Source organism: Bombina bombina, chromosome 4 (genome assembly GCF_027579735.1).
Source record: "Bombina bombina isolate aBomBom1 chromosome 4, aBomBom1.pri, whole genome shotgun sequence".
NCBI lineage: Eukaryota > Metazoa > Chordata > Amphibia > Anura > Bombinatoridae > Bombina > Bombina bombina.
The window spans coordinates 992,804,441-992,829,746 of record NC_069502.1 but is presented as its reverse complement, the minus strand read 5'-3'; the positions used below and the strand labels follow the sequence as shown (position 1 = coordinate 992,829,746).

Sequence of the window (25,306 nt, the reverse complement as noted above, 5' to 3'; positions counted from 1 at the left end):
AAGTTAGTCAGCAAATATTCCACATAAATCTTCTTAAGCCATGGAGGGATAGAGAAACATTACTAGCCCAGTAAGATAATACCGTGGCTGAGCCTCAAGTCTCAGATCAAGTAGTGACTATTTCACCAGAGCTAACACCTGAACAAGTAAAGGAAGTTAAGGAAATGGTGGAGAGGAATAAGGATGTTTTCTCGCCTATGCCAGGCAGAACACAAGAAATTGCCCATGATATTGTTACTGAGCCTGGAGTAACACTTAAATTAAAACCATACAGGATTCCTGAGGCAAAAAGTATGGCTGTACGAGCAGAGGTTAGGAAAATCTTGAATTAGATGTGATAGAAGAATCACATAGTAATTGGTCTAGCCCAATTGTTTTGGTACCTAAACCTGATGGTTCTATCCGATTTTGTAATGATTTTAGGAAATTAAATGAAGTGTCAAAGTTTGATGCCTACCCAATGCCACGGGTTGATGAACTGGTAGAGAGGCTAGCTAAGGCCAGATTTCTTTCTACATTGGATTTAACAAAAGGGTATTGGCAGATACCCCTCACTAAGCATGCCCGAGAGAAAACTGCCTTTGTAACCCCAGATGGTTTATTTCAATATAAGGTGATGCCCTTTGGTCTCCATGGAGCTCCAGCCACTTTTCAGAGGCTCATGGATAAATTATTAAGACCCCATGCACACTATGCAGCTGTGTACTTGGATGATGTCATAATCCATAGCACAGACTGGGACTCTCATTTGCAGAAAGTAGAGGCAGTGATAGACACCCTTAGGAAAGCTAGATTAACTGCCAACCCCTCCAAATGTTTTCTTGGATTGGCAGAGGCTAAGTATTTAGGTTATGTAGTGGGAAGGGGGTTAGTAAAACCCCAATTGAACAAGATAGGAGCTATACAGAATTGGCCCAGGCCTCTTAGGAAAAAGCAGGTTAGAGCCTTCTTGGGAATTGTTGGCTACTACTGCAGGTTCATACCCCATTTTGCGACCAGAGCTGCTCCTCTCACAAATCTAATTAAAGCCAGAAGTCCAGACACAGTAACGTGGGACAGAGAGGCAGAGGAGGCCTTTATGGACCTACGTTCAACATTGTGTGAGCAACCCGTCCTCGTGGCACCTGACTTTGATAAAGAGTTTTTCTTACAGACAGATGCCTCTGAGGTCGGTTTGGGTGCTGTACTGTCACAGTACATAGGCGAGGAAGAACATCTAGTGCTATATCTAAGCAGGAAATTGTTGCCTCGAGAACAGCACTATGCTGTTATAGAAAAAGAGTGCTTAGCTATTAAGTGGGCTATGGAGACTCTAAATTATTATTTACTGGGAAGGCGCTTCACCCTTGTCACTGACCATGCTCCATTAAAATGGTTGCACACCAACAGAGATAGAAACTCACGAGTCACTAGATGTTTTTTGTCCTTGCAACCATTTACTTTTGTAGTGAAACACAGAGCTGGTTTGCTCCATGGTAATGCTGATGCACTGTCTCGTGTGCATGGGCTTCTTGCAGCAGTCGCTTCACACACTGGTGTTGCGCTGGGGAGGGGGATGTGCGACAGGGTGAGAGAAGGAGTGTATGTTAGCAGGAGATTGGAAAGGTCACTTTTTCCCCTCTAACAAAGTGTTAATTTGTAAGTAGCTCACCACAGCTGATTCTGGTTAAATCATTTGGATCCTTTATAAGCAGTTCTGTAGAGGGAATCAGTGTCTCATTGTGCAGGCTACTCCAGAGAGGGAGGATTTGAGACCTTGCTGCATGTCTGAATTTATAGCTGGTAGAAACAAGAGACTGGTGAGCAAACTTTGTTCTATTCTGCTTATTTTGATTTGTTTTGTTAACTGGGATCAGCTTAGCTGCCCAGTACTGGCTAGTAAGGAAATATTGCATGTATAGTTAGTCTCCTAAAAAGGAGTAGGCTTTTGTTTGTTTTATGTTTTGTTTTAAAGGGGAAGTACACCCCATGTTTAAAACTGCTGATAAAAATAAAACAGCCTAAACCACTATTTCTTTCATGTAATTAGCAAGAGTCCATGAGCTAGTGACGTATTGGATATACATTCCTACCAGGAGGGGCAAAGTTTCCCAAACCTCAAAATGCCTATAAATACACCCCTCACCACACCCACAAATCAGTTTTACAAACTTTGCCTCCCGTGGAGGTGGTGAAGTAAGTTTGTGCTAGATTCTTCGTTGATATGCGCTTCGCAGCAGGCTGGAGCCCGGTTTTCCTCTCAGTGTGCAGTGAATGTCAGAGGGATGTGAAGAGAGTATTGCCTATTTGAATTCAATGATCTCCTTCTACGGGGTCTATTTCATAGGTTCTCTGTTATCGGTCGTAGAGATTCATCTCTTACCTCCCTTTTCAGATCGACGATATACTCTTATATATACCATTACCTCTACTGATTCTCGTTTCAGTACTGGTTTGGCTTTCTACTACATGTAGATGAGTGTCCTGGGGTAAGTAAGTCTTATTTTTTGTGACACTCTAAGCTATGGTTGGGCACTTTTATATAAAGTTCTAAATATATGTGTTTAAACATTTATTTGCCTTGATTCAGGATGTTCGATATTCCTTATTTCAGACAGTCAGTTTCATTATTTGGGATAATGCATATGAATAATCAATTTTTCTTACCTTAAAAATTTGACTTTTTTTCCTGTGGGCTGTTAGGCTCGCGGGGGCTGTAAATGCTTCATTTTATTGCGTCATTCTTGGCGCGGACTTTTTTGGCGCAAAAATTTTCTTTGTCATTTCCGGCGTCATACTTGTCGCCGGAAGTTGCGTCATTTTTTTGACGTTTTTGCGCCAAAAATGTCGGCGTCACCGGATGTGGCGTCATTTTTGGCGCCAAAAGCATTTAGGCGCCAAATAATGTGGGCGTCTTTTTTGGCGCTAAAAAATGTGAGCGTCATTATTGTCTCCACATTATTTAAGTCTCATTGTTTATTTGCTTCTGGTTGCTAGAAGCTTGTTCATTGGCATTTTTTCCCATTCCTGAAACTGTCATTTAAGGAATTTGATCAATTTTGCTTTATATGTTGTTTTTTTCTATTACATATTGCAAGATGTCTCAGATTGACCCTGAATCAGAAGCTACTTCTGGAAAATCGCTGCCTGATGCTGGATTTACCAAAGTTAAGTGTATTTGTTGTAAACTTGTGGTATCTGTTCCTGTTGTTTGTGATGAATGTCATGACAAACTTTCTAATGCAGATAATATTTCCTTTAGTAATGTTCCATTACCTGTTGCTGTGCCATCAACATCTAATACTCAGGGTGTTCCTGTTAATATAAGAGATTTTGTTTCTAAATCTATTAGGAAGGCTATGTCTGTTATTCCTCCTTCCAGTAAACGTAAAAAGTCTTTTAAAACTTCTCATTTTCCAGATGAATTTTTAAATGAACATCATCATTCTGATTCTGTTTCTGATAATGATTTTTCTGGTTCAGAGGATTCTGTTTCAGAGATTGATACTGATAAATCTTCATATTTATTTAAAATGGAATTTATTCGTTCTTTACTTAAAGAAGTCTTAATTGCTTTAGAAATAGAGGAATCTGGTCCTCTTGATACTAAATCTAAATGTTTAAATACGGTTTTTAAACCTCCTGTAGTTATTCAGGAAGTTTTTCCCGTCCCTGATGCTATTTCTGAAGTGATTTCCAGGGAATGGAATAATCTGGGTAATTCTTTTACTCCTTCTAAAAGGTTTAAGAAGTTGTATCCTGTGCCATCTGACAGATTAGAGTTTTGGGACAAAATCCCTAAAGTTGATGGGGCTATCTCTACTCTTGCTAAACGTACTACTATTCCTACGGCAGATAGTACTTCCTTTAAGGATCCTTTAGATAGGAAAATTGAATCCTTTCTAAGAAAAGCTTACTTATGTTCAGGTAATCTTCTTAGGCCTGCTATATCTTTGGCAGATGTTGCTGCAGCTTCAACTTTCTGGTTGGAGGCTTTAGCACAACAAGTAACAGATCATAATACTCCTAGCATTGTTAATCTTCTTCAACATGCTAATAACTTTATTTGTGATGCCATCTTTGATATCATTAGGGTTGATGTCAGGTATATGTCTTTAGCTATTTTAGCTAGAAGAGCTTTATGGCTTAAAACTTGGAATGCTGATATGTCTTCTAAGTCAACTTTGCTTTCCCTTTCTTTCCAAGGGAATAAATTGTTTGGTTCACAGTTGGATTCTATTTTTTCAACTGTTACTGGGGGGAAAGGAACTTTTTTACCACAGGATAAAAAATCTAAAGGTAAATATAGGGCTGCTAATTGTTTTCGTTCCTTTCGTCACAATAAGGAACAAAAACCTGATCCTTCCCCTACAGGAATGGTATCAGTTTGGAAACCATCTCCAGTCTGGAATAAATCCAAGCCTTTTAGAAAGCCAAAGCCAGCTCCCAAGTCCACATGAAGGTGCGGCCCTCATTCCAGCTCAGCTGGTAGGGGGCAGATTACGATTTTTCAAAGAAATTTGGATCAATTCGATTCACAATCTTTGGATTCAGAACATTGTTTCACAGTGGTACAGAATAGGCTTCAAGATAAGGCCTCCTGCAAGAAGATTTTTTCTTTCTCGTGTTCCAATAAATCCAGTGAAGGCTCAAGCGTTTCTGAAATGTGTTTCAGATCTAGAGTTGGCTGGAGTAATTGTACCAGTTCCAGTTCTGGAACAGGGTCTGGGGTTTTACTCATATCTATTCATTGTACCAAAGAAGGAGGATTCCTTCAGACCAGTTCTGGATTTAAAAATATTGAATCGTTATGTAAGAATACCAACATTCAAAATGGTAACTATAAGGACTATTCTGCCTTTTGTTCAGCAAGGGCATTATATATCCACAATAGATTTACAAGATGCATATCTGCATATTCCGATTCATCCAGATCACTATCAGTTTCTGAGATTCTCTTTTCTAGACAAGCATTACCAGTTTGTGGCTCTGCCGTTTGGCCTAGCAACGGCTCCAAGGATTTTTACAAAGGTTCTCGGTGCCCTACTATCTGTAATCAGAGAACAAGGTATTGTGGTATTTCCTTATTTGGACGATATCTTGGTACTTGCTCAGTCTTCACATTTAGCAGAATCTCATATGAATCGACTTGTATCGTTTCTTCGAGAACATGGTTGGAGGATCAATTTACCAAAGAGTTTGTTGATTCCTCAGACAAGAGTAACCTTTTTAGGTTTCCAGATAGATTCAGTGTCCATGTCGTTAACGGACAAGAGACGTCTGAAATTGGTTTCAGCTTGTCGAAACCTTCAGTCTCAATCATTCCCTTCGGTAGCCTTATGCATGGAAATTCTAGGTCTTATGACTGCTGCATCGGACGCGATCCCCTTTGCTCGTTTTCACATGCGACCTCTTCAGCTCTGTATGCTGAACCAGTGGTGCAGGGATTATACAAAGATATCACAATTAATATCTTTAAAACCGAATGTACGACACTCTCTGACGTGGTGGACAGACCACCATCGTTTAGTTCAGGGGGCTTCTTTTGTTCTTCCGACCTGGACTGTGATCTCAACAGATGCAAGTCTGACAGGTTGGGGAGCGGTATGGGGGTCTCTGACAGCGCAGGGGGTTTGGAAATCTCAGGAGGCGAGATTACCAATCAACATTTTGGAACTCCGTGCGATTTTCAGAGCTCTTCAGTCGTGGCCTCTTCTAAAGAGAGAGTCGTTCATTTGTTTTCAGACGGACAATGTCACAACCATGGCATATGTCAATCATCAAGGAGGGACTCACAGTCCTCTGGCTATGAAAGAAGTATCTCGAATACTTGTATGGGCGGAATCCAGCTCCTGTCTAATTTCTGCGGTTCACATCCCAGGTATAGACAATTGGGAAGCGGATTATCTCAGTCGCCAAACATTACATCCGGGCAAATGGTCTCTTCACCCAGAGGTATTTCTTCAGATTGTTCAAATCTGGGGACTTCCAGAAATAGATCTGATGGCTTCTCATCTAAACAAGAAGCTTCCCAGGTATCTGTCCAGATCCAGGGATCCTCAGGCGGAAGCAGTGGATGCATTGTCACTTCCTTGGAAGTATCATCCTGCCTATATCTTTCCGCCTCTAGTTCTTCTTCCAAGAGTGATTTCCAAGATTCTAAAGGAGCGTTCGTTTGTTCTGCTGGTGGCTCCAGCATGGCCTCACAGGTTTTGGAATGCGTATCTTGTTCGGATGGCTACTTGCCAGCCGTGGACTCTTCCGTTAAGACCAGACCTTCTATCGCAAGGTCCTTTTTTCCATCAGGATCTCAAATCCTTAAATTTGAAGGTATGGAGATTGAACGCTTGATTCTCAGTCATAGAGGTTTCTCTGACTCCGTAATTAATACTATGTTACAGGCTCGTAAATCTGTGTCTAGGAAGATATATTATCGAGTCTGGAAGACTTACATTTCTTGGCATTCTTTTAGAATTCCTAGAATTTTACAGTTTCTTCAGGATGGTTTGGATAAAGGTTTGTCTGCAAGTTCCTTGAAAGGACAAATCTCTGCTCTTTCTGTTCTTTTTCACAGAAAGATTGCTAATCTTCCTGATATTCATTGTTTTGTACAGGCTTTGGTTCGTATTAAACCTGTCATTAAGTCAATTTCGCCTCCTTGGAGTTTGAATTTGGTTCTGGGGGCTCTTCAAGCTCCTCCGTTTGAACCTATGCATTCGCTGGATATTAAATTACTTTCTTGGAAAGTTTTGTTTCTTTTGGCCATCTCTTCTGCTAGAAGAGTTTCTGAATTATCTGCTCTTTCTTGTGAGTCTCCTTTTCTGATTTTTCATCAGGATAAGGCGGTTTTGCGAACTTCATTTCAATTTTTACCTAAGGTTGTGAATTCTAACAACATTAGTAGAGAAATTGTGGTTCCTTCATTGTGTCCTAATCCTAAGAACTCTAAGGAAAGATCGTTGCATTCTTTGGATGTAGTTAGAGCTTTAAAATATTATGTTGAAGCTACTAAAGATTTCAGAAAGACTTCTAGTCTATTTGTTATCTTTTCTGGTTCTAGGAAAGGTCAGAAGGCCTCTGCCATTTCTTTGGCGTCTTGGTTAAAGTCTTTGATTCATCATGCTTATGTTGAGTCGGGTAGAACTCCGCCTCAAAGGATTACAGCTCATTCGACTAGGTCAGTTTCTACTTCCTGGGCATTTAGGAATGAAGCTTCGGTTGATCAGATTTGCAAAGCAGCAACTTGGTCTTCTTTGCATACTTTTACTAAATTCTACCATTTTGATGTGTTTTCTTCTGCTGAAGCAGTCTTTGGTAGAAAGGTACTTCAGGCAGCTGTTATAATTTCAGTTTTTTTTTTCATTTTAAGATTTAAACTTTGTTTGGGGTGTGAATTATTTTTCAGCGGAATTGGCTGTCTTTATTTTATCCCTCCCTCTCTAGTGACTCTTGCGTGGAAGATCCACATCTTGGGTATTCATTATCCCATACGTCACTAGCTCATGGACTCTTGCTAATTACATGAAAGAAAACATAATTTATGTAAGAACTTACCTGATAAATTCATTTCTTTCATATTAGCAAGAGTCCATGAGGCCCACCCTTTTTGTGGTGGTTATGATTTTTTTGTATAAAGCACAATTATTCCAATTCCTTATTTTTTATGCTTTCGCACTTTTTTCTTATCACCCCACTTCTTGGCTATTCGTTAAACTGATTTGTGGGTGTGGTGAGGGGTGTATTTATAGGCATTTTGAGGTTTGGGAAACTTTGCCCCTCCTGGTAGGAATGTATATCCCATACGTCACTAGCTCATGGACTCTTGCTAATATGAAAGAAATTAATTTATCAGGTAAATTCTTACATAAATTATGTTATTTTGTGCTGAAGTGACTATTCCTGCAAGGGCTTTGTCACATCGCTCAGTCTTTACATTCTGCAGAGTCTCACACTAATCAACTAGTGTTTTTTTTTCAAAGACATGGTTGGAGGATCAATTTACCAAAAAGTTCTTTGATTCATCAGACAAAGGTAACCTTTTTAGGTTTCCAGATAGATTCAGTGTCCATGACTTTGTCTCTAACAGACAAGAGACGTTTGAAATTGGTTGCAGCCTGTTGGAACCTTCAGTCTCAGTTATTCCCTTCAGTAGCTATGTGCATGGAAGTTTTAGGTCTTATGACTGCAGCATCGGACGCAATCCCCTTTGCTCGTTTTCATATGAGACCTCTCCAGCTTTGTATGCTGATCCAATGGTGCAGGGATTATACAAGTACATCACAATTAATATTCTTAAATCCCAATGTTCGACTTTCTCTGACTTGGTGGTTAGATCACCATCGTATAATTCTAGGCGCGTCTTTCGTTCGTCCAACCTGGACTGTGATCACAACAGATGCAAGTCTTTCAGGTTGGGGAGCTGTTTGGGGATCTCTGACAGCACAAGGGGCTTGGAAATCTCAATAGGCGAGATTACCAATCAATTTTTTGGAACTCCGTGCAATTCTCAGGGCTCTTCAGTTTTGGCCTCTGTTGAAGAGAGAACCGTTGATTTGTTTTCAGACATACAATATCACAACTGTGGCATATGTCAATCATCAGGGTGCGACTCACAGTCCGCAAGCTATGAAAGAAGTATCTCAGATACTTGTTTGGGCGGAATCCAGCTCCTGTCTAATTTCTGCAGTTCATATCCCAGGTATTATCCAGGGATTATCTCAATCGTCAGACTTTACATCCGGGAGAATGGGCTCTCCACCCAGATGTGTTTTCTCAAATTGTTCAGATGTGGGGGATGCCAGAAATAGATCTGATGGCATCTCATCTAAACAAAAAACTTCCCAGGTACCTGTCCAGGTCCAGGGATCCTCAGGCAGAAGCAGTGGATGCGTTGACACTTCCGTGGTGTTATCAACCTGCTTATATTTTCCCGCCTCTTCTTCCAAGAGTGATCTCCAAAATCACCATGGAGCAATCGTTTGTGCTGCTGGTGGCTCCAGCATGGTCTCACAGGTTTTGGTATGCTAATCTTGTTTGAATGTCCAGTTGCCAACCTTGGCCACTTGCATTAAGGCCAGATCTTCTATCTCAAGGTCCGTTTTTCCATCAGGATCTCAAATCAATAAATTTGAAGGTATGGAAATTGAACTCTTAGTGCTTAGTCATAGAGGTTTCTCTGACTCAGTGATTAATACTATGTTGCAGGCTCATAAATTCTCTTGGCATTTTTTTGGAATTCCTAGAATTCTACAGTTTCTTCAGGATGGTTTGGATAAAGGTTTGTCTGCAAGTTCCTTGAAAGGACACATCTCTGCTCTTTCTGTTTTATTCCACAGGAAAATTGCTAAACTTCCTGATATTCATTGTTTTGTACAGGCTTTGGTTCGTATCAAGCCTGCTATTAAATCAATCGCTCCTCCTTGGAGTCTTAATTTGGTTTTGAAGGCTTTACAGTCTCCTCCATTTGAGCCTATGCATTCTTTGGACATTAAACTACTTTCTTGGAAAGTGATGTTCCTTTTGGCCATCTCTTCTGCTAGAAGAGTTTTTGAATTATCTGCTCTTTCTTGTGATTCTCCTTTTCTGATTTTTCATCAGGATAAGGCAGTTTTGCGGACTTCATTTAAAGTGAAGTTCAATTTTAACTCACTGCTCAGCACCCATGTAAACATTAACCTCCAAATATAAAAGTCGCTAACTTTTTTTAAAAAAAAAAGTATATGAATTTAGCGTAATTTATATATATATTATAGCAATGTTTCTTACTGTTACTCCTCCCCCAGTCTACTTCCTTATTTTCCTCTAATGACGTAGCGATCGTAAGAAGAAGCTGACTTCGTCACTTCAATGCTCGTGCACAAGACCGGCTTCAATATGCGCATGCGTATTGTATCTTCATTCGCGCATGCGTACAAATTTTCAGTCCGTTCCTTAGTTCATTCCGGAGCATATCATGCACGAGCATGACGACTAGGAGGACAATAGCTTTTACACGCATGCGTGAGACTGAATGATGACGCGGGTAAAAAGGGGCAGGACGCCCCGGGGGAAGTGAAGGAATTGGATGGAAAATTTAGAAAACATGTCAATCAAAAGACGAACAATGTCGGGCGGACAATTGCGGCAATAGGGACGGTAAATGTAAATTAAAAAATTAAACGACAGGCATAATTTTAACAGTTTTGATGAATGAACATTATACTTTTTTCAATTGATAATTATAATACTGTAATCGAGAGCCGCGGACTTGAACTTCACTTTAAATTCTTACCTAAGGTTGTGAATTCTAACAACTTTAATAGAGAAATTGTTGTTCCTTCTTTGTGTCCTAATCGTAAAGAATTCTTTGGAGAGATCTTTACATTCTTTGGATGTGGTGAGAGCTCTGAAATATTATGTTGAAGCCACTAAAGATTTCAGGAAGACTTCTAGTCTATTTGTTATCTTTTCTGGTTCCAGGATAGGTCAGAAGGTTTCTGCCGTTTCTTTGGCATTGTGGTTGGTTAAAGCTTTTCATTTATTAAGCTTATTTGGAGTCGGGTAAAGCCCGCCTCAGAGAATTACAGCTCATTCTACTAGATCAGTTTCCACTTCTTGGGCTTTTAAGAATGAAACTTCAGTTGATCAGATTTGCAAAGCAACAACTTGGTCTTCTTTGCATACATTTACTAAATTCTACCATTTTAATGTATTTGCTTCTTCGGAAGCAGTTTTTGGTAGAAAAGTTCTTCAGGCAGCTGTTTCAGTTTGATTCTTCTCCTTATGATTTAAGTTTTTATTTTTATTTTTTGAGAATAAACTTATATTTGGGTTGTGGATTCATTTTTTTTTCAGCGAAATGGCTGTTTCTCCAACATAGGTGTGTCCGGTCCACGGCGTCATCCTTACTTGTGGGATATTCTCCTCCCCAACAGGAAATGGCAAAGAGCCCAGCAAAGCTGGCCATATAGTCCCTCCTAGGCTCCGCCTACCCCAGTCATTCTCTTTGCTGTTGCACAGGCAACATCTCCACGGAGATGGCTTAGAGTTTTTTGGTGTTTAAATGTAGTTTTTGTTCTTCAATCAAGAGTTTGTTATTTTAAAATAGTGCTGGTATGTACTATTTACTCTGAAACAGAAAAGAGATGAAGATTTCTGTTTGTAAGAGGAAAATGATTTTAGCAACCGTTACTAAAATCGATAGCTGTTTCCACACAGGACTGTTGAGATGAAGTAACTTCAGTTGGGGGAAACAGTGGGCAGACTTTGCTGCTTGAGGTATGACACATTTCTAACAAGACTCGGTAATGCTGGAAGCTGTCATTTTCCCTATGGGAACCGGTAAGCCATTTTCTTAGTTTAAGTAAAAGAATAAAGGGCTTCATTAGGGCTTAAAAAACTGGTAGACATTTTTCTGGGCTAAAACGATTACTTTACTAAGCATATTTGGCAGATTATTACTTTTAATAGTTGTTAAATCTTGGGGATTGTTTTAATAAAAACGGCAGGCACTGTATTGGACACCTTTTTCACTGGGGGCCTTTTCTAGTCATAGACAGAGCCTCATTTTCGCGCCTCTAATGCGCAGTTGTTTTTGGAAAGCATAGCATGCAGATGCATGTGTGAGGAGCTAAGAACCACTGAAAAAGCTTATAGAAGGCATCATTTGGTATCGTATTCCCCTCTGGGCTTGGTTGGGTCTCAGCAAAGCAGATACCTGGGACTGTATAGGGGTTAAATGTAAAAACGGCTCCGGTTCCGTTATTTTAAGGGTTAAAGCTTTCAAATTTGGTGTGCAATACTTTTAAGGCTTCCTTCATACTTTTTCACATATTCAGTAATAAAGTGTGTTCAGTTTAAAATTTAAAGGGACAGTAACGGTTTTATTGTAAAACGTTTTTTGTGCTTTGTTGACAAGTTTAAGCCTGTTTAACATGTCTGAACCATCAGATAACGATGTTCTATATGTATGAAAGCCAATGTGTCTCCCCATTTAAATATATGTGATATATTTGTGTCATAATGTCCAAACAAAGTAGGGATAATAATGCCATAGATATGATATTGCCCAAGATGATTCCTCTAATGAGGGGAGTAAGCATGGTACTGCATCATCCCCTTCTGTGTCTACACCAGTTTTGACCACACAAGAGGCCCCTAGTACATCTAGTGCGCCAATACTTATTACCATACAACAATTAATGGCTGTAATGGATAATTCTATTGCATGCATTTTTTCCAAAATGCCTACTTATCAGAGAAAGCGTGATTGCTCTGTTTTAAACACTGAAGAGCAAGAGGACGCTGATGATATCTGTTCTGACATACCCTCACACCTATCTGAAGGGGCCAGGAGGGAGGTTTTGTCTGAGGGAGAAATTTCAGATTCAGGGAAAATTTCTCAACAAGCAGAACCTGATATTGTAACTTTTAAATTTAAATTACAACATCTCCACGCACTACTTAAGGAGGTATTATCTACTCTGGATGATTGTGACAATTTGGTCATTCCAGAGAAATTAGGTAAGATGGACAAGTTCCTAGAGGTTCCGGTGCCCCCCGATGTTTTTCCTATACCCAAGCGGGTGGCGGACATAGTAAATAAGGAGTGGGAAAGGCCCGGCATACCTTTTGTCCTCCCCCTATATTTAAGAAATTATTTCCTATAGTCGACCCCAGAAAGGACTTATAGCATACAGTCCCCAAGGTCGAGGGGGCGGTTTCTACTCTAAACAAACGCACTTCTATTCCTATAGAAGATAGTTGTGCTTTCAAGATCCTATGGATTAAAGGTTAGAGGGTTTGCTTAAAAAGATGTTTGTTCAGCAAGGTTACCTTCTACAACCAATTTCATGCATTGTTCCTGTCACTACAGCTGCGTGTTTCTGGTTCGAAGAACTAGAAAAGTCGCTCAATAAAGAATCTTCGTACGAGGAGGTTTTGGACAGAGTTCAAGCTCTTAAATTGGCTAACTCTTTTATTTTAGATGCCGCTTTGCAATTAGCTAGATTGGCGGCGAATAATTCAGGGTTTGCTATCGTGGCGCGCAGAGCGCTTTTGCTTAACATCCCTTTCAAGGGTAAAACACTGTTTGGCCCTGACTTGAAAGAGATTATTTCAGACATCACTGGGGGAAAGGGCCACGCCCTTCCTCTGGATAGGTCTTTTAAGGCTAAAAAGAAGCCAAATTTTCGTCCCTTTCGCAGAAACGGACCAGCCTCAAATTCTACACCCTCTAAGCAAGAGGGTAATACTTCTCAAACCAAGCCAGCCTGGAGGCCGATGCAAGGCTGGAACAAGGGTAAGCAGGCCAAGTCACCTGCCACTGCTACCAAAACAGCATGAAGTGTTGGCCCCCGATCTGGGAAGGATCTGGTGGGGGGCAGACTTTCTCTCTTTGCTCAGGCTGGGGCAAGAGATGTTCAGGATCCTTGGGCGCTAGAAATAGTTTCTCAAGGTTATCTCCTGGAATTCAGGGAACTACCCCCAAGGGGAAGGTTCCACGGGTCTCAATTATCTTCGAACAGGCATTCTTACACTGTGTAGAAGACCTGTTAAGCATGGGAGTGATTCATCCTGTTCCATTAGGAGAACAAGGGATGGGTTTTTACTCCAAACTGTTCATAATTCCCAAAAAAGAGGGAACATTCAGACCTATTTTAGATCTCAAGATTCTAAACAAGTTTCTAAGGGTTTCATCGTTCAAAATGGAAACCATTCGAACGATCCTTCCTACCATCCAGGAAGGTCAATTCATGACCACGGTGGACTTAAAGGATGCGTACCTACGTATTCCTATCCACAAGGAACATTTTCGGTTCCTAAGGTTCGCCTTTCTGGACAAGCATTACCAGTTTGTGGCACTTCCATTCGGATTAGCCACTGCTCCAAGGATTTTCACAAGGGTACTAGGGTCCCTTCTAGCGGTGCTAAGACCAAGGGGCATTGCAGTAGTACCTTACTTGGACGACATCCTGATTCAAGTGTCGTCTCTGTCAAAAGCAAGGGCTCATACGGACATTGTCCTAGCCTTTCTCAGATCTCACAGGTGGAAAGTGAACATAGAAAAAAGTTCTCTGTCCCCGTCAACAAGAGTTCCCTTCTTGGGAACAATAATAGTTTCCTTAGAAATGAAGGTTTTTCTGACAGAGGCCAGAAAATCAAAACTTCTAAGCTCTTGTCAGGTACTTCATTCTGTTCTTCTTCCTTCCATAGCGCAGTGCATGGAAGTAATAGGTTTGATGGTTGCGGCAATGGACATAGTTCCTTTTGCACGAATTCATCTAAGACTATTACACCTGTGCATGCTCAGACAGTGGAATGGGGATTATACAGACTTGTCTCCGACGATACAAGTAGATCAAATAACCAGAGATTCACTCCGTTGGTGGCTGACCCTGGACAACCTGTCACAGGGAATGAGCTTCCGCAGACCAGAGTGGGTCATTGTCACGACCGACGCCAGTCTGGTGGGCTGGGGCGCGGTCTGGGAACCCCTGAAAGCTCAGGGTCTATGGTTTCGGGAAGACTCTCTTCTCCCGATAAATATAATGGAACTGAGAGCGATATTCAATGCTCTCAAGGCTTGGCCTCGACTAGCAAAGGCCAAATTCATAAGGTTTCAATCAGACATCATGACGACTGTTACATATATCAACCATCAGGGGGTAACAAGGAGTTCCCTGGCGATGGAGGAGCATCCGGGGGAGTGGGAACTCCATCTGGAAATCTTTGCCCAAATAACTCAATTATGGGGCATTCCAGACATGGTTCTGAGGGCCTCTCGTCAGAACTTCATGGTCCCTTGTTACGGGTCCAAATCCAGGGATCCCAAGGCGACTCTATTGGATACAATAGTAGCACCTTGGATCTTCAACCTAGCTTATGTATTCCCACCGTTTCCTCTCATTCCCAGGCTGGTAGCCAGGATCAATCTGGAGAGGGCTTCGGTGATCTTGATAGTTCCTGTGTGGCCACGCAGGACTTGGTATGCAGACCTGGTGAATGTGTCATCGGCTCCACCATGGAAGCTACCTTTGAGACAGGACCTTCTTATTCAGGGTCCATTCGAACATCCGAATCTGGTTTTCCTCCAACTGACTGCTTGGAGTTTGAACGCTTGATTTTATCAAAGCGTGGGTTTTCAGATTCTGTAATAGATATTCTTATTCAGGCTAGAAAGCCTGTAACTAGAAAAATTTACCATAATATATGGAAAAAATATATCTGTTGGTGTGAATCTAAAGGATTCCCATGGAACAAGATAAAAATTCCTAAGATTCTTTCCTTTCTACAAGAAGGTTTGGAGAAAGGATTTTCTGCGAGTTCTCTGAAGGGACAGATCTCTGCTTTATCTGTTTTACTTCACAAAAGGCTGGCAGCTGTGCCAGACGTTTAAGCGTTTGTTCAGGCTCTGGTTAGAATCAAGCCTGTTTACAGACCTTTGACTCTTCCCTGGAGTCTTAATCTAGTTCTTTCAGTTCTTCAAGGGGTTCCGTTTGAACCCTTACATTCCGTAGATATTAAGTTATTATCTTGGAAAGTTTTGTTTTAGGTTGCAATTTCTTCCGCTAGAAGAGTTTCTGAGTTATCTGCTCTGCAGTGTTCTCCGCCCTATCTGGTCCATGCAGATAAGGTGGTTTTACGTACTGAGCCTGGTTTTCTTCCGAAGGTTGTTTCCAACAAAAATATTAACCAGGAGATAGTTGTACCTTCTTTGTGTCCGAATCCAGTTTCATAGAAGGAACGTTTGTTACACAATTTGGACGTTGTCCGTGCTCTAAAATTCTATTTAGAGGCTACTGAAGATTTTAGACAAACATCTTCTTTGTTTGTTGTTTATTCTGGTTAAAGGAGAGGTAAAAAAGCAACTTCTACCTCTCTTTCCTTTTGGTTTAAAAGCATCATCAGATTGGCTTTTGAGACTGCCGGACGGCAGCCTCCTGAAAGTATCACAGCTCACTCCACTAGGGCTGTGGCTTCTACATGGGCCTTCAAGAATGAGGTTTCTGTTGACCAAATTTTTTAAATTATATACTTTTGCTTCTTCGGAGGCTATTTTTGGGAGAAAGGTTTTGCAAGCCGTGGTGCCTTCCGTTTGGGTGACCTGATTTGCTCCCTCCCTTCATCCGTGTCCTAAAGCTTTGGTATTGGTTCCCACAAGTAAGGATGACGCCGTGGACCGGACACACCTATGTTGGAGAAAACAGAATTTATGCTTACCTGATAAATTACTTTCTCCAACGGTGTGTCCGGTCCACGGCCCGCCCTGGTTTTTTAATCAGGTCTGATGAATTATTTTCTCTAACTACAGTCACCACGTTACCATATGGTTTCTCCTATATATATTTCCTCCTGTCCGTCGGTCGAATGACTGGGGTAGGCGGAGCCTAGGAGGGACTATATGGCCAGCTTTGCTGGGCTCTTTGCCATTTCCTGTTGGGGAGGAGAATATCCCACAAGTAAGGATGACGCCGTGGACCGGACACACCGTTGGAGAAAGTAATTTATCAGGTAAGCATAAATTCTGTTTTTTATTTTGTCCCTCCCTCTCTAGTGACTCTTGCGTGGAGTTCCACATAAGAACTTACTTTATAAATTAATTTCTTTCATATTGGCGAGAGTCCATGAGGCCCAACCTTTTTATGGTGGTTATGATTTTTTTGTATTAAGCACAATTATTTCCAAATTCCTTTGTTGATGCTTTTTACTTCTTTCTTTTTCACCCCAATTCTTGGCTATTCATTAAAATGTATTGTGGGTGTGGTGAGGGGTGTATTTATAGGCATTTTGAGGTTTGGGAAACTTTGCCCCTCCTTGTAGGATTGTATATCCCATACGTCACTAGCTCATGGACTCTTGCCAATGAATTTATCAGGTAAGTTCTTACATACATTGTTTTTCTCATCAGACAATCCTTTCATCCGGGGGAATGGTCTCTCCATCCCGAAGTGTTTGCAGAGATATGTAGTATGTGGGGGACGCCGGAGATAGATCTGATGGTGTCTCGTCTCAATACCAAGCTACCCAGATATGGGTGGAGGTCCAGGGATCCTCAGCCGGAGCTAATAGATGCATTAGTAGTGCCTTGGAGGTTCATTCTAATCTACCTTTTTTCCGCTGTTACCACTCCTTCCTCGGGTAGTGGCAGGCATCAGTAATACTGATTGCTCTATATTGGCCATGAAGGATGTGGTTCGCGGATCTAGTGAGGATGTCATCTTCTCCATGGAGGTTACCTTGTCGCAGGGATCTGCTGGAATAAGGCCCTTTTGTTCATCAAAATCTAGATTCTCTGAGGCTGACTGCGTGGAGATTAAACGTTTAGTCCTTGCCAAGTGAGGTTTTTCTGAGAGAGTTATTGATACTCTCATTCAACCTCGTAAGCTGGTTACTTGTCACATCTATTATAATGTGTGGAGAACATACTTATTCTGGTGTGAAGAGTGTGGATTTCCTTGGCATAAGGTTAAGGTTGCCAGGATTCTATTGATTCTCCAGGATGGACTGGAGAAGGGTCTTTCGGACAGTTCCCTGAGGGGACAGATTTCGGCCTTGTCTGTTTTACTGCACAAGAGGCTCTCGGAGCTTCCTGATGTTCAGTCTTTTGTTAAGGCTCTTATTAGGATCAGACCTGTGTTCAGATCTTCGGCTCCTCCTTGGAGTCTTAATCTGTTTCTTAGAGTTTTGCAGAGGGCTCCCTTTGAGCCTATGCATGAAATGGACATTACGTTGTTGTCCTGGAAGGTTCTTTTTCTACTGGCTATTACTTCTGTGTGCAGAGTTTCAGAGATTGCCGCTTTGCAATTTGAGCCTCCTTATCTGGTGTTCCATTCTGATAAGGCTTTCCTATGTACTAAGATAGGGTTTCTTCCTAAGGTCGTGTCAGACCGCAACATCAATCAATAGATTGTGGTTCCTTCGTTGTGTCCTAATCCTTCTTCCTTGAAAGAACGTTTGCTTCATAATTTGGACGTTGTTCGAGCCTTGAAGTTTTATCTTCAGGCTACTAAGGATTTTAGACAAACTCCTTCCTTGTTCGTTGCCTATTCTGGGATGCGTAAGGGGCAGGTTTCTGAGAATTCCTTGTCTTTTTGGTTAAGGAGTGTTATCTGCTTAGTAAACAGTAGAAAAAAAACGGAGCACCGAGTCACCCTAGGTTACAATCAAATTTATTTAAAAACATGCATATTTACAGGGTTCCTGTGACCCCCGGGGATAAAACTGGGTCAATAGTAGGGGAAAAAGGTTATGGCTGTTATCCGCTTAGCTCATGAGACAGCGGGACATAAACCTCCTCAGAGAATTACGGCTCATTCTACTAGAGCAGTGGCTTCCTCTTGGGCCTTTAAGAACGAGGCCTCTATGGATCAGATTTGTAAGGCGGCTACCTTGTCCTCCATACATACTTTTTCTAAATTTTACAAGTTTGATGTTTTTGCTTCAGCTGAAACAGTCTTCGGGAGAAAGGTTTTGCAGGCTGTGGTGCCCTCAGATTAAGGTCCGCCTCTCTTTTTGTCCCTCCCGTTATCATTCAGTGTCCTCTAGAGCTTGGGTATAAGTTTCCCAACAGTAAGGAATGAAGCCGTGGTCTCTCCTTATATTAAGAAGGAAAACATAAATTATGCTTACCATATAATTTAATTTCCTTCTGTATAAAGAGAGTCCACGACTCCCGCCCGTGTTCTCCGATGGGCGGCCCCCTAAATTATATTCTTCTTCTGGCACTTTTTATACCCTGATATTTCTCCTACTGTTTCTTGTTCCCTCGGCAGAATGACTGGGAGATGGGAGAAGTGGGAGAGTTATTTTAGCCTTTGGCTGGGGTGTCTTTGCCTCCACCTGGTGGCCAGGTTCAGTATTTCCCAACAGTAAGGAATGAAGCCGTGGACTCTCCTTATACAGAAGCAAATGAAATGATCTGGTAAGCATAATTTGTTATCATGCGTATCTATGTTATCATAATAATAATTTTACCTAAATTTCTTGAGCTCACTAGAGTAAGTGTTCTGACATCTGTTGGTGAAAAAAAAAATCAAAACCAAAAACAGCTAATCAATTTCATCTGTACTGTGATCTCATGGGAATTCACCAAAATGCACATGCCACAGTGTTTTGAGTAGTTATTTTGATTTCTGAAGAATTGTTGTTTAAATTGTATCTCACTTACAGCTTTCCCTGCAAGGTGTGAACTATTAGTAAATTTTTTTATTGTATTTTTTAGTCTGATTAATTTTGAACATTGTACACGTTTAACACCAGAGAGTTTTGCATAATCTCTGAGAATTTATATTGGTATATTATGTACTCTTTGTGTGCTAGTCAATATTTATATAAAAAATATATATACTTTTTTAAACTCCTGCAGCCTCTCATTCACCTTATAAATGGGACTATTGGCCACACGATGATGTCCGTTCTGAGTGTAGGTTTGTTGGCCTGACTAATCTTGGAGCAACATGTTATCTGGCATCTACCATTCAACAGCTGTACATGATTCCTGAAGCTAGACAAGCCGTTTTTACTGCTAAGGTAAGTGTATATGCACACACTTATCATGGTCTGATAAAATCATGTTCTTGTGACCATATCTATTTAACATGTTAAGGATGGCAATAGAATTACTGGTGATGTTTTTTGTTGGTTTTTTTTTTGTTTGTTTTTTAAATTATAAAGTGTAAAGCAATGTTTCAAGAACCAAGCTTCCAAATTTTTATTACAGTATAGTATAAGTATTTCACCTATGTTACATAAGATGGATTTTGAGTCCCCTTTGTCTTTCCAGAATTTTTATATTCTTGCAATTTGTTATGAAATTGTTGTTCTATCATTCTGTTCTGTTATCAGAGAGGGACTGGAAACTTGCAAGGTTTTATTTGGTCTCTCTGATCTTTCATCATTTTTTATGACTTCAGAATAAAATTCCTACATACTCTTTAAATGTGGTGATTGCTGGATGTATTCAGCTACCTCCCAGTAGTCCATTGCAGTCCTGTAGCCAAATTTAACTATGTGTTTAATACATTTGTAGTGGTTAATCACACAGATATATGCAATCAATAGTGCTATAGCAACATGACTAGGAGCTATATGGTGATTGCTGGATGTATTCAGCTACCTCCCAGTAGTCCATTGCAGTCCTGTAGCTGAATTTAGCTATGTGTTTAATACATTTGTAGTGGTTAATCACACAGTGCTATAGCAACATGATTTAACATATTTGTGCACGTATATGTCCCTTTAAGGCTGCCTTCTGTTCTTTGTATATATTCATTAGATATTTTTTTTTCTAGTTTACTTGCTACTTCAAAGGATGCATTTGGTTGAAAACACTTGGTCAACAAGTCCTGACACCAATGAGAGGATATTTTTTTTTTGTTTTTTTTCTTTTCTTTGGTCATAATAGTATACAGGTTAATTTTGTACTAACTTGGTATCAGTAGGAGGAAAAACCATTTTATTTATGATCTATTTAATCATACTTAGGTTGTTTGTAAAAGTCTGGTGCATTTAAGAAAATGTGTCTTTTCTCTTTGTTGTCCAAATATGTCCTAACTTGGCTGAATTGAAGCTAGTTATAAGGGGACTAGTGTTGAAGACTTCAAAATATTCAAAGTGATATCTAACAACCACAACACCAGCTCTGAATATTATATTTAGTTGCTGAATAATAAATTATATCTGTCTTTGTTTATTTATCTAATATATGATATGCATACAAATATGCATATGTGTGTTTTTGTGTGTGCTTGTGATATATTCCTTTATAAATGTACTATATATTTTTCTCATTTATACAGTATTTAGATGACATCAAGCATAAAACTACTTTACTGGAACTCCAAAAAATGTTTACATATCTAATGGTGAGTGGAAAATTAGCCTAGAATATATAATGTCGAATAATTGCAGAAACTATGCTTATTCCTAATACATATTAGATAAGTATTTTGAGGATGAATGTTGTTTCGTTCTTACATTAATTTACTTTCTTTTAGGAAAGTGAATGCAAAGCTTACAATCCAAGGCCTTTTTGTAAGACATACACTATGGATAAACAACCACTTAACACTGGGGAGCAGAAAGATATGACTGAATTCTTTACAGATCTTATCACAAAAATTGAAGAAATGTCATCTGACCTAGTAAGTTTAGTTTCCTAATTCAGGATCTGTTTGTCAATACCGTGCCTTAAATATTTAATGATTATAATATACATTTTTTTGTCCTTTACCATTACCAGAAAAATACTGTAAAGACTTTATTTGGAGGTGTCATCACAAACAATGTTGTTTCTTTAGTAAGTATGCATAACAGTTACATGTTGTATATATTATTAATACTTTTTTGACAGCAGTCTATAGATTGAGGTTAAGCTTATATTTATTTGTTTGGTTTTGTTTAAACTGAGGAAGATAACTATAGATTGATGAATATAGAACTTTGTACAAACTATTTGACTTTTGTATATAGTGTTTATTATAGTTCCTATGATGTTTTGCCGATTTATTTTCCTATTCTAGGATTGTGAACATGTAAGTCAGACTGCCGAAGAATTTTATACAGTCAGGTGCCAAGTAGCAGATATGAAGAATATTTATGTGAGTAACCCAAAGGATTTGACATGTTTAAATGTATATGCTTAGTTTGTATTATATTTGAGTTTTAGAAAGAAATAACAAGCAATAAACAATTCAGTTCCATTATGGAGGTCTGCACCTTTCCAGTTTACATGTATCATTCTATAATTTTTCTTCACACATTATATGTAGTTTTTAATATCATCAGAACAAATTGGCAAATGCTCTCAAGTTCGGTTTATGCTTTTTTATATAATATCAGAAACTTAGATTTTGCCCTTTAACGGATATGAAACACATTTTTTTTATTTCATGATTCAGATAGATCATGCCATTTTAAGAAACTTTCTAATTTACTCCTATTATCAATTTTCTTCATAAATGGAGAGAGTCCACAGCTGCGTTCATTTTTTTTGGAGACGGATGTCTCTGATTCAGACTCTACTTCTTGCAAGAATATGAATTGGCCCGGGTGATGCATGCCCATCAGTTATGTTCCGAATGCCGTTTTAGAGTGCTCTTTTCCTCGGGATCAGGGAATCAGGTGCCCACTGAGCCATCCGCCTCTGGGGATTCTATTTCTCTCGAGACGAGTTCCCTACCACCAACTCTTACTATGCATGCAGGTAACCCAAACACTACTTATCCTTCTAGGGAGTGTGGCCTGTTCCCACCGGAGGTTTCGACACTGTTCTGCATGGCCATATTTTTGGCATACTCCCTCCCGGGAGTGTGCTTATGATATTGTCTGTGTTCCGTTAACCAGGGCTCGTCAGACTTGGGATCACCTGGTCCAGTTCAGCCCTCTGGGGGAGTGACTGCCCCGAGGCCTTCATGGGGTCAACCTTCGGGGCTGGTGTTTTCTTCTGTCCAGGCAGAGGTATGTTGCGCCTTTCGTTATAGACTGGCGCACCTTTGTGTTCTACTAAGGCATGTTTTTGGCATTGCTGGAGGGTCCCAGTCTTAATGGGTTTGGGGATTCTCAGTCTTAATCTTTGACTGGCTTGCATTCATAGACATAAGGGGATGAAGTAACCTTCTTATAGTCTTTTTGTTATTTGTGTATCCTTTTCCAGTTCTGAGCTTGGTAGTCTCGGACCCCTGTTGGGCTGGTCCTGCGGGTCTGTCCGTTCTTCTTGGGTGATAACTTACGGGTTGCCTTATCTTTTATTTTCATCCGGTGAGGATGATTATTGGTCTAAAGCTCATGTTGTGGTGTAATGTTTCCTTCGGGAACATTCTTTTTTGGAATTGATACTCGCAATTTTGTGATTGCACTGTTTACAAAACTCTGTCTGGCTGTTCTTTATCTCTCCATCTCGGGGGAGACTCTATGGAGCCTCAACAGTGCTTCGGCCCTTGGTTTCAGGCTGGTCCTGACTGGGTACAAATCTTTCTGTCTTTGAGGCCTAGTTCAGACACGTGGCACCTTTTTTTTGTCCGATTGGTCCGGTGAGGGCGCCTAGTGACCACAATATGCTTTGTGTTGTTTACTTGTTTTATTTTACAAGCTTTAACTAGCATCCTGAGAGGACTTGAGGGTCCTTGGTTGCTTAGGGGCATGGGGGATTGCAGTCCTCATTCGTGTTTCAAGCTAGTGGGCCGCGACTCCGTTGAGACCTGCGGCAAAATGCTCAGTCGTTTCTGATTTTTCGGGAACTAGAGTGTTCCTTCCTGTTGTGGGCTGGAGGATTTAGGTCCTTCATCCCACCGTTCTTACGGTTTTGCCTTTCTTTGGAAGTGTCATTTTAGGACTTGTTCCTTTTAGAGGTTCTCTTCCTTTTGGTGGAGACTTTCTGGACTTAGTCTGGTTTCTCTTGTTAAGTGTGTTCAGTCCACGGGTCATCCATTACTTATGGGATATATTCTCCTTCCCAACAGGAAGTTGCAAGAGGATCACCCAAACAGAGCTGCTATATAGCTCCTCCCCTCACATGTCATACCCAGTCATTCTCTTGCAACCCTCAACAAAGAAGGAGGTCGCGAGAGGAGTTGGAGTTTTACTTAATTATTCTTCAATCAAAAGTTTGTTATTTTAAAATGACACCGGAGTGTGCCTTTTTTTGTATCTCAGGCAGTATTTGGAGAAGAATCTGCCTGCGTTTTTCTATGATCTTAGCAGACGTAGCTAAGATCCGCTGGCTGTTCTCGACATTCTGAGGAGTAGGGTAACTTCAGAAAGAGGGGAATAGCATGCGGGGTCCCCCGCAAATGAGGTATGTGCAGTACATTATTTTCTGGGAATGGAATTGACTAAGAAAATACTGCTGTTACCCATATGATGTAAGTACAACCTTAAATGCAGTAGTAGCGACTGGTATCAGGCTGATAAACGTATGCGCAGTTGAGTTATTTTCTAGGGACTAGAATTTGACTGAGAAAATACTGTTAATACTGAAATAATGTTTAAGCCTTATCTGCAGTGGAAGCGACTGGTAGCAGGCTTAGTGATAACTTTACATGACATTGAAAATGTTGTTTTTAAAACGTTTACTGGCATGTTATTCGTTTTGTGAGGTACTTTGGTGATAAATCTTTTGGGCATGATTTTTTTCCACATGGCTAACGTATTTTTCGGCATAGAAACCGTTATATCAGGTCTCCCACTGTTGTAATATGAGTGGGAGGGACCTTGTTTTAGCGCATTGTTGCGCAGTTAAAATTCTAGCACAGTCTTTCTGTTTCTTGATCCAGGACGTCTCTAGAGAGCTCAGGGGTCTGCAAAATTCGTTTTTGAGGGAGGTAATCAGTCACAGCAGATCTGTGACAGTGTGTTTGACTGTGATTAAAGCATTAAATCTTAATTTGATATCCGTTTTTGGGTTTTGAGGGGTTAATCAACCTTTTGCTAATGGGTGCAATCCTCTGCTAATTAATACACTTCTCGTTAAGAATTGTTTGTCTATAACTGAATTAGTTTTCTTTGTAATTCAACTGTGTTTTTTAAAAGCGCTGCAGCGTTTTTTATAATTGCTTGTAAACTTATTGAGAGTGATTTCCAAGCTTGCTAGCTTCATTGCTAAGTCTATTTAGACATGTCTGATACAGAGGTATCTGCTTGTTCATTGTGTTCAAAAGCCGATGTGGAGCCCAATAGAAATATGTGTACCAATTGTATTGATATTACTTTGAATAAAAGTCAATCTGTACCGATAAAGAAATTATCACCAGACGACGAGGGGGAAGTTATGCCGTCTAACTCTCCTCACGTGTCAGTACCTTCATCTCCCGCTCGGGAGATGCGTAAGATTGAGGCGCCAAGTACATCAAGGCCCTTACAAATCACTTTACATGATATGGCTAATGTTATGAAAGAAGTATTATACAATATGCCCGAATTAAGAGGCAAGCGCGATAGCTCTGGGTTAAGGACAGAGCGCGCTGATGACACGAGAGCCATGTCTGATACTGCGTCACAATTTGCAGAACATGAGGACGGTGAGCTTCATTCTGTCGGTGACGGTTCTGATCCAGGGAGAGACCGGATTCAGAAATTTTAAATTTAAGCTTGAGAACCTCCGCGTGTTACTAGGGGAGGTGTTAGCGGCTCTGAATGATTGCGACACGGTGGCAATCCCAGAGAAATTATGTAGGTTGGATAGATACTATGCGGTACCGGTGTGTACTGACGTTTCTCCTGTTAAGTGTAGTCAGTCCACGGGTCATCCATTACTTATGGGATATTAACTCCTCCCTAACAGGAAGTGCAAGAGGATCACCCAAGCAGAGCTGCTATATAGCTCCTCCCCTCTACGTCATTCTCTTGCACC

The 25,306-nt window shown here is 40.5% G+C and overlaps 1 protein-coding gene across 3 annotated transcripts in view; it reads left to right on the top strand.

The window, feature by feature from the left end:
* The window catches only part of USP34 (ubiquitin specific peptidase 34), a 1,226,195-nt gene that overhangs the window by 861,922 nt on the left and 338,967 nt on the right, over positions 1–25,306 (top strand). For all 3 annotated transcript variants that reach the window (XM_053712051.1, XM_053712050.1, XM_053712048.1), the window contains 5 exons: positions 19,325–19,488; positions 20,757–20,822; positions 20,955–21,101; positions 21,200–21,256; positions 21,480–21,557. In XM_053712051.1, coding sequence (XP_053568026.1) covers positions 19,325–19,488; positions 20,757–20,822; positions 20,955–21,101; positions 21,200–21,256; positions 21,480–21,557 — 512 coding nt within the window. The remainder of the gene's footprint in view (positions 1–19,324; positions 19,489–20,756; positions 20,823–20,954; positions 21,102–21,199; positions 21,257–21,479; positions 21,558–25,306) is intronic.